Genomic DNA, 10,307 nt, shown 5'->3' with positions numbered 1-10,307 from the left:
TCATGTAATCGGTCTTTTTTATGGGGGCTAGCCATGGGGGGGAAAAACTGGACTTTTCATAGATTGTCGTCTACCAGAAAACTTTTGTTACATAGCCTCAGTCCAGTAGAATGATTGTTGCTGTGATTCAGCAATTATGTTAATAAACTTTGTAATAATAACAATTTGACAGGCAATTATTGTTACCCTAAATCTCATAGTTCTAAATAATTCCCTTCCACTTAGCGGTGACCCAGATTCATAATTATTACTCATTAAAAACCTATATACCACATAACGACAACATCATTTTAGAGATAATTAAACTCACAACAACAACTAGCATTTGTTTCTATTGAAAATATATTGTTTTATGATTTGTATGCTGCAATAATACAGAATGATTACATTGCTTTTATCCCTGTTACAAGAAGTCATAGAGTGTGTGCACTAAAATAAGTAAAGCTCATCGACAAATACGAGAACCAACCCCTCACCCCCTCAGAGGAAGGGATTATTCGAAGCTTGTGCAGGATTGGGGTTTGGTAGTATTGGTTGAGGCAAAACAACGGGGACTTGACTCAATGGCGCCATCGGTGCATATGCGAAATTCAATGAGGGATAAAGGCCGATGGCAGGGGGGAAACTTTGAAGCGGCATTGGAAGTGGTATGGTGGATGGGACTGTGATTCCAGGCACTGGGGAAATGGTCCTTAAATTATTGATTCCAGAATCCATTGAGTTAATTGGCAAAAGCGTGGCATTTTGCCCTGGCATTTGTATTGCTGTAGTTGGCAATGGGGAGGCAGCTCGAATTTGGTTGAGAGAGGGTTTCTGGTCTCCATACTGAAATGGGTTGGTAGGTGATGGTTCCCTCAAACCTATTGGAGAATTGGAAAATAAATCTGTTAGCCCAAACATGTGAATATAAAACTATTTTAATATGGCAGTCAGCAAGAAGGTAGTATTGCCTACAAAATTTTTGGGCTCTGGCTTTTCCTACCCCAGTTCGAGACCACTGCTCTATATTATCTTTCAGTCAACCCGACCCCACCATATCTACTTTCTGTGCACAACAATACATAGTTGGATCAACAATATTACGGCATTTTGCCCTTTTTTGTTCTTTTGGTATTGTTTTTTTTTAGTGTTCCCCCTTTTTATATGTACTGTAAGTGTAGTCCAATAAATAGAAGGAATGACAGGACATCCTAAAACATATATTCCTAAAACCAAACTTAATCCCTGATGAACTAGTTGCCCATAGGGAGATTTTTACTAATTTCAAGCTATCAGCCCCTGATGACAAGGGATGAAACTTTGAATTTTATTGGACTACTTGTCAGGGGGGGGTTTGTCCACTTTTTTGTCTTTTTGATGCCCCCGGAAGTTCTTCATTCGTCAGCACTAGGGATTAGCATAGTCTCAGCTTGCAGCGTCTTGCAGCGTCTTTCCCAGCTTGCAGTGCGGCTCAAGACAATGCGTCATAAGTCAGATGATCACAGGGGGCTTGGTTGCTTCTCGTCTTGCCTCACAAGACAGTACGCTGCCCTGATGACGTGTGCGGCGTATCTGTACGTCCCGCTCTACCAGCATTGAACATCTCCCCACTTTTTAGCAGACTGGGATGAGATCACATGTTAGCAGGGACACATTCAGTGCTGGCACAGCAGGATATTGTCTTGTAAGGCGAGACGAGAAGCAGCCATCTTCTGTTGATTTGCCTACCCAATACTGACATTACATGCCACATGACCTTGACTGTTGGACTGTTTACTAGTTGACCCGTCATCTGCTGTTTTTGCATTAATGTGACCTCCTGACCTCTAGATTGTCTCTGATTATTCTTCTGCCTGCTGATTTTGTCCTGACAAGATCTCCAACCTGGCAAGAGGACCATACCATAGATTCCCAGGGCATCTGTAATACTTTGACCAGCACCATTACTTCATCTAAGTGCTCTGCAGAAGTAGTCTGGGTCCCTAGTGGCCAGGTCCACCCAACCATGCGAAAAGTTAATGTAAGCCTTACACTCTGCCAACCACGGTTGAGTATTGGCCTTTTGTTTTCGAGGGAAGGTTGTCATTCCGGATCAGATATTTAATATCATAACTGAAAGAGCGTTAATAATTTTCTTGAGCCTCAGACCCTGTCACCTAATGAGGACTCCATAATGATCACTTGCCCATAGCAACCAACAAGATCGCTTCTTTCATTTTTTAAAAAGACTTCTGAAAAAAATAAAAGAAGCAATCTGATTGGTTGCTGTGGGCAACTGGTAAACTTTTCCTCTGTACACTTTTTGATAATCTCCCCCGTTGTGCATTAATAACATTAATTTAACACAATTTTTCCTTTCCATTTTATTTCCATTCTAGTTTTCTATTCCATGGGCTCGCTATTTTACCATCTTGTCTCCCTCTTAGGGTAATCTCATACCTATTTTAATCCTCATTTTCCCCCAATTATCTATGTTTCGTATTTAAAGGGGTACTCCGTTGAAATTTTTTTTTTTAAATGAACTGGTGCCTGAAAGTTAAACAGATTTGTAAATTACTTCTATTAAAAAATCTTTATCCTTTCAGTACTTATTAGCAGCTGTATACTACAGAAGAAATTCTTTGCTTTTTGAATCTTCTTTTATGTCTTATCCACAGTGCTCTCTGCTGACACCTCTGTGCGTGTCAGGAACTGTCCAGAGGTAGCATAGGTTTGCTATGAAAATGTTCTCCTGCTCTGGACAGTCCCTGATACGGGAATCAGGTGTCAGCAGAGAGCACTGTGGACAAGACAAAAAAGAAATTCAAAAAGAAAAGAATTTCCTCTGTGGCATACAGCTGCTAAAAAGTACTGGAAGGGTAAAGATTTTTTAATGGAAGTCATTTACAAATCTTTCAAACTTTCTGGCACCAGTTGATTTAAAAAAAAATAATAATGTTTTCCACCGAAGTACCCCTTTAAAACTTGTTTGTTTATAATGTTGGCCCATTTGTCAGGTGTGCTGGCGTGAGAGAACATGCTTAGTGTGCACTTCTCTCAGCTCTATCTAGTGATCTCTACCACATAAGAAATGTTTCTTTAAGGCCCCGTTCACACTACGGAATTCCACGGTGTGAACTTTAACATTAGTGTGAACGGGTTTCCGCGAGACCCGTTCACACTGCGGAATTTCCGCGGCGGACATTTCTGCCGCTGAAAGTGTTCCGCACAAAGAAAAAACATGTTCATTCTTTGTGCGGATTCCGCGATCACTGCATAACCGTCAATGGTGACGGCTCAGTGCCCCGCGGCCCTAGCGCCGAAGTACTTTCGGCGGCCGCCGCCAGGCGGAAGCTACGCTTGCGGAGTTCATCCACGAGAATTCCGACGTGTGAACGCACCCTAAAGGGGTATTCCGGGCAAAAACATTTTATCCCCTATCCAAAGGATAGGGGATAAGATGTCCGATTGCGGGGGGTCCGCTGCTGGGAACCCCCGCGATCTCCCTGCAGCACCCGCATTCTATGCGGGGACTGAGTCTCTAGTTTTGGAAACATCCGGGACGGCCGTCACACCCCCTCCCATAGACATGAATGGAGGGGGCGTGGCGTGACGTCACGTCCCCAGTCTCGAAAACCTGGAGCTTTCCGAAACTGGAGATTAAGAACCCGCATAGAATGCGGGTTCTACAAGGAGATCACGGGGGGTCCCAGCAGCGGACTCCCCTTAATCGGACATCTTATCCCCTATCCTTTGGATAGGGTATAACATTTTTTGCCCGGATTACCCCTTTAAATGACACTTTTCTTGTTCTTACTATCTAGACGCTCAGTTATATATCTACTCACCAGAAAAAAAGGGATTTTTGGTTTTGACACTGTCTCCATAGGATACGAGGCTATCCAGGTTTACTAAAGACCGGGCAGCAGGTTCCAAAAACAACTCTGGAGTATTACTACGAGGCTTAACATTGGTATCTGGATCGGGTTCTTCAGACACTAGCTCAGTACTGTCTGCAGACGGATTTGAAGCAGGTAAAACATCTCCAAAGAGATCCAAGTCTGTAATACAGAAATACAACGATGTATAGAATACAGTAAATTTGGTAGCTATACTATATACATCTACAGTGTACGCAGCTACAATTGAATACCTTACCAAATGAGTTTTCCGTCTTTAGACTAGATAGGGATTTGACCTCTTTGTCTGCAGTTGGAGAAGTTGAAAATATGTCGTAGCTGAGACTATCTGGAACTAAATAAAGAAAAATTTATATTAATAATTAATTAATTATTTTCTAAAGGCTTTACAGGTTTTCTTCTTCAGCGTTTGTAGTCTTTCTTATTGCAGCCATATTTAAATGTCTGAATTACAGACGCATCTCCGTAACACGCTGAACCGTGTCCGGTATTAGGGTACATTCACATGAGCTGATTTTTGGCGCATATTTCGCTGCGGATCCGCCGCTGAAGGACCTTTATATGCTGCCTTTACATGTGCCTGCTCGGAGCTGCAATACGCCGCTATGAGCAGACACACTGCGATGTGCGAGTCGCTGCGTGCATGCGCAGTATACTGGCATATCGCGGCAGCTCTCGGCCTAGCTCATTGAGCAGGGGAAGCGGCCGCGATGTGTACACCGGGCATCGCTTCAGTGTGTCTGCACGTAGTGGCGTATTGCCGCTCCGAGCAGGCAGCGGTAAAGGCACCATACAGAGGTCCTTCAGCGCTGTGAATCCGCTCATCTAGACGTACCCTTAATATTTAGGGTATGTTCACACTACCTAATTCCCATGTTCACACTACGGAATTACGCGCTGTGAACATAAACATCAGTGTGAATGGGTTTCCGCGAGACCCGATCACGACAATTCCGCTGCTGAAATTGTTCCGCGCAAAGAAAGAACATGTTCATTCTTTGCACGGAAGTCCACGAACACTGCATAGTCATCAATGGTGACGGCGCAGTGCTGCGCGGTCCTACCGCCGAAGTATTGCGGCGGCCACCGCCAGAATGGAATCTCCGCTCGTGGAATTCTGCGAGCGGAGATTCCATTCATAATCCGTAGTGTGAACATACAAATAGGAATGAGCTGCAATAATAGCCATAGCCCATGGACAGAAGTGGCATTGTTTCTTATGGAACTAGGGCCTGTTCCCATCTGCAGAAATTCCATGCAAAAATTCTGCAGCAGCCTCCCATTGTTTTCAACCATCTCGAAGAGCAGTTTTTAGAAGGCCTCACAGATAAAACAAGTCTATTACAATTGTTACACAGCTCCAGAGATCGGCATCATTGGGGTCTGGGGGTCTTAGCAGTTACATATACTTGTGAATTGTTTAAGTGCACTCAGTTTTAGCTGCATTATTTAGGCTTCTTTCACACTGCCATGATCACCTGTGAAAGACTAAAGAAATCCAGAAAACATGACCTGTTGGGGGTCTTGAGGACCGCGCTTGAGAAACACTGACATAGACCTTCCATTCATTCATCTATGACTCCAAGTCTGCTTTCAGATGCAGTAATACCAAAAAGGCCCGGCACCACAAAGTGCTGATCATTGTCAGGGCATTGAGCATAAAAGCATCTAGAAATGAAAAGTATCTGGGACTGGTAAGTATATATTTTTGGTATTTTTTGTCTGGTTGAGGGTTTGAATACATTTTAAGGGTCTGGTCTGTGGTCTGATTGATTTCAAGGTTTATTTTGGGGTCTGATTAATGTTAAGGATCTGGTCTGGAGTCTAAGCGCCCATTCACAGTACGCATTTTCAGGAATTCAGTTCAGAAATTACGGTGCAGCAGCCTCCTATTGTTTTCAGTTGGATTCTGCTGTACTATTCACACTACAGAATGTCTGCGGCTGACGTTCTGATGCGGAAATTCCGGATCCCAGGAAGAACGAACATGTTTATTCTTTAAGCAGACTTTGCTACAGATGGACTCTCTGTTGGGAGATTCCATAGTGTGAATGAGCCCTAATTCATTTTAGCTGTCTAATCTGGAGTCTGAATTATTTTTGGAGTCTGGTTTGGGGGTCTGATTAATTTTAGGGAGCTGTTCTAGGGTATGGTTAACTTAGAGGGGTACTCTGCTGCTCAGCCTTTGGAACAAACTGTTCCGAACGCTTGAGCCGGGAGCTCGGGACATCATAACCCTGCCCCCTCATGACATCATACCCTGCCCCCTCAATGCAAGTCTATGGGAGGGGCGTGACGGCCATCACAAGGGGGCGGGGCTATGGCGTCACAAGCTCTCGGCACCGGCTCCAGCGTTGAGCAACGAAGTACCCCTTTAAGTTGCTCTTTTGAAGTCTGAAATAGTTTTAAAGGCTATTCTGGGGTCAAATATCTTTAGGAGTCTGTTATTGGCTCTTAACTAATTTTAGAAGTTTGTTCTGATGTCTGAATAACTTAAGTATTCTAGATCTTACCTAATATGGATGCTGAAGCTTGGCGCATAGGCATTTATAGGCGCTAGTGTTAACCCCTATACTGCCTCCTGATTGGCTTGAAGAACTATTTGAAAGGCGTTATGGGCTAAACTGAGGTTATGTGATCCTTCCTCCTTCTTTATTGCCATGTCGTTGAGGTTATTTTAGCAGGTTCACCCAAAACAAACAGCCTAAGTTTGCATGAAATCTAACTTTTAACAAAGTCTGGACCAAACCCGGTTTTCTCGTGTCCGGTTTGCTCATCTCTAGTTTTGATACAACGTTCAAACATTGTAAATATGTAAAAGACGTTGCTGCGATTTTGCTAAAGAAACAAATGGGATTAGAGTACAGGTTTTCCTGCCGAGCTGTGCACATATACTTACTGTTTTTGTTATCTCCCCAAGGATCAGATGACGAGCTCTTTGCAGCTTTTGTCTCTTGCCAGGCTGTTGGTTCATCTGAGCCAAAAATGATACTTTGACTTGGGTTATCTGTTTTTAACTGCGCGCCCTGAGAAATCGTATCCCAGGGTAAAGGAGAGGTGACTACCCTTACATTCTGATCTGAAATGACAATACAAAGATAGACATTAATGCCTTTGATATCGGCTTGAACATTTGGCTATATAGTAGTCGGCCACCAGACATGAATGGTGGGATACGAAATTCTCAAAGAGAGGCAAAAGTGGTCTTATGAGGCGCTGCTTAGGAGATCACAAAACGGAGAGACTCAAGCCAGCACAGGACAAGTAGTTTTTATTTGCAAAAAGGACAACACGTTTCGGCACATACAGAGTGCCTTCCTCAGGTCTAAACGTATAACAGCACTCTTCCAATGCTGATGGGTGTGAGAGATGCTGGTAAGGATACCTCTGTGTTTTGCAGCGCTGGCGTGGTCTCCGCCAGGGACCACGCCAGCGCCGCAACACAGAGGAATCCTTACCAGCATCTCTCACACCCATCAGCATTGGAAGAGTGCTGTTATACGTTTAGACCTGAGGAAGGCATCAGAGGCAGGTAAATGATGCTTAAAGCAGTTTTGTGGTACTAAACAATGTATCCCCTATCCCAAGGATATGGGATAAGTGTTAATCGTGAGGGATCTGACCGATGGGAGCCCCCCACCCCCCAATCTCCTGCCCAGCACCCCGCTCACTTTGTGCATGGAGTCTTTCAACTCCCACACAAAGTGTTGGTCAACACGTCCCCTCCAAGTATCTCTATGGACAGCCACTGCTGTATCTCCGTCTCTCCCATAAAGATGCAGGGAGGGGGCGTGTTGGCCACTCTTTCGTGGGAGGGTCGACACCGCTTCATTCATGGGGAGAGTGAGGGCAGGGCAGGCAAGGTATATGAGGCTTGTCTAGTCATAGATATGCACCAGGCCTCTGCGATCTTTGCTGCAGCTTTTCCTTTTTGCGTTCTATTGCACTGGTATTAGTTTACTTTAGGGAGCTGTTATTTGGTCCCTTGTATATTGCTTTGGTGGTATGGCATTGTGCAGCACATTACATTTGCAATGTCTGGTGATGGCATTGTATAGAATTGTTATTTACACAACTGCAAGGAAATGCCATTTGGCCATTAGGCCTTTTTTCGCTTAAACATATTGCTAGATTTTAAACTCTAGGAAGTCTTTTTGAGTTCTTGATACAGATCTCCTAGAACAGTGGTTCTTAACCTGGGTTCAATCGAACCCCAGGGGTTCGGTGAGTCAGTCTCGTAGGTTCGGCGGAGGTCAAGACACACACCCGACTCATTTGATTCGTGTTGACACGCCCCGCTTGTCCATCATTGGCTGCAGGTGATCATGTCCCACCTAACAGATCTCGGAGTACTGTTTTACCCTACTTTGTGGCTCCGCTCCTACGTGATCAACTGCATGCGTCCCACGCTGGAACGCACCACTTCCGGCGCGGCCTCCTGTGACGCACTTCCGGTCTTGCGGGGTCTTAAACAGGCTCAGCCAGACGGTTCCTCTGACAAGCGGACAGCCTGGACGCACGGTTGCCGCAGGAACAGGTAGGCACACTGAACCACCACTGCCTTCACTCAATGCCTGGCTAACTGTGTCTAGTTCATAGTTAACCCTATCCTTACACTGAATCACCACTGCAATCCTTTTTGAGGATGCTGGACATAAAAACGAAGAAAAGGAACAGACTTTGTTGCGAAAATGACATGAGAGTGGCATTTGCCAAGTAAAGACGCGCATTTCTGAACTGGTCTCTGAAAGACAACAGCAGAAGTCAATGATTTGTAGTAAATATTCATTATGTTTTTGTGTGAAAATCATGTTTTCATGGTTTTGTTCTTTGTTCTTAATGGTTTTGTTCATTTTGTGCATCTATGTATAAATATATGCTTAAATATTTACCTATGTTTTGAATTTGAAAAATCATATTTTATTTTTCCAATTAAGAAGGGTTCGGTGAATGCACATATAGCACTATATATTCTCAATTACGAATATTCGTATTTTTTTCCCCACAGAACACATCACAGTGATCTCCTCCCTCCCTGCTTCCAGCTTGTGGTCTAAAGAAGGCTCCTATACTATTTACTGTATTAGACTGGAGAGCAAAGTTTCGCAAATATGCGAATATGCGAATATCGTCACTAAAGAATATTAGGAGATAGATAGATGGCTAGATAGATACTATAGATAGATAGGTAGATAGTTATCCACAAACGTGCATGCAAAAATAACTGCGAATATATCGAATATGCGAATTTCACGAACATAGGAAGAATATTCGTCCATATATTTGCGAAATATCGCAAATTCAAACATGGCCTATGCCGTTCATCACCATGGAATAGCTGTTTAGAGTCTATAAATGAAGGATGAAAAGAGAACATCGAAGGGAACTGTAATCATGGTCATAATGGTTGCCCCCCAGCTTTCCCAGAACAAGATACAACTAATACAAAACAATACAAAACTTTTATTCAGTGTTGGAAAGAAGAGGACAATTCAGAAAAGTCATGAATCAAGCAACAATTACGTCTATGAGAGATATAATCCCATTGTCCTATGGGTGGTCCCCAGTCTATCACTATATGATACCACTTACTTGTTTGGCCCCAGGCTGGAAAGAAAGAACCTGTGTTGGTTGGTGGGTAAGAGCTGGAAACTTGGGAATCCCAGATATCTGCAGCAGGTGGCTGGGGAGGCCCAAATATATCAATGAGGTCATAAATATGTGTCTGGAAAAGGAATGTTAGAGGGAAAGGAATAAATAAATAGATTTTCCCATCAGCAATAAAAATAATCTCTAGCTGCAATATAGAGAGATCCCTACAGTGAGGGAGCAACAGGCAAAAGCATAGGGATCTCCTCATACTGGAAGTACAAACAATACGGCTGTTATGAGAATTCTTGGACAGATCGAAGGATTTGTGATGAGCTTAGTTGAGAATTTTGGAGATCAACCGGATCTTTTACCAGTGTTAGGCTGGGTTCACATCACGTTTTCAGCCATACGGGACCGTATACGGCTGGGGGAAGCTTCAACCTTGCGCCCCCGTATCCCTGCCGTATGCCACCCATAAGTAATTCATTTCAATGAGCCGACCGGAGGGAAATGCTGACTCCTGTCGGCTAATTTTTGCCCCGTATGGGGTTTTCCCACCAGACCTAAAACCGTGGTCGTCTACTCTGACACCAGTATGTGCCTATTGGCCAACTCTGGTAAGGCTGGGTTCACATCACGTTTTCAGCCATATGGGACCGCATACGGCTGGGGGGAGCTTAAAGGGGTACTCCCATGGAAAACTTTTTTTTTAAATCAATTGGTGCCAAAAAGTTAAACAGATTTGTAAATTACGTCTATTAAAAAAATCTTAATCTTTCCAGTACTTTTTAGGGTCTGTATACTACAGAGGAAATGGTTTTCTTTTTGGAACACAGA

General features: G+C 43.7%; 1 protein-coding gene across 2 annotated transcripts in view; it reads right to left on the bottom strand.

Moving 5' to 3' along the window:
- Positions 1 to 333: 333 nt before the first annotated feature.
- Positions 334 to 10,307, bottom strand: part of EPN3 (epsin 3) — a 47,741-nt gene continuing 37,767 nt past the window's right edge. For both annotated transcript variants that reach the window (XM_056549429.1, XM_056549430.1), the window contains 5 exons: positions 9,471 to 9,603; positions 6,778 to 6,957; positions 4,117 to 4,212; positions 3,807 to 4,019; positions 334 to 860 (listed from right to left, as the gene is read on the bottom strand). In XM_056549429.1, coding sequence (XP_056405404.1) covers positions 481 to 860; positions 3,807 to 4,019; positions 4,117 to 4,212; positions 6,778 to 6,957; positions 9,471 to 9,603 — 1,002 coding nt within the window. In that variant the 3' untranslated portion in view covers positions 334 to 480. The remainder of the gene's footprint in view (positions 861 to 3,806; positions 4,020 to 4,116; positions 4,213 to 6,777; positions 6,958 to 9,470; positions 9,604 to 10,307) is intronic.

The sequence above is a fragment of the Hyla sarda genome, chromosome 13, assembly GCF_029499605.1.
Source record: "Hyla sarda isolate aHylSar1 chromosome 13, aHylSar1.hap1, whole genome shotgun sequence".
NCBI lineage: Eukaryota > Metazoa > Chordata > Amphibia > Anura > Hylidae > Hyla > Hyla sarda.
The sequence above is the reverse complement of the archived record's forward strand: the minus strand, read 5'-3'. Positions and strand labels throughout refer to the sequence as shown.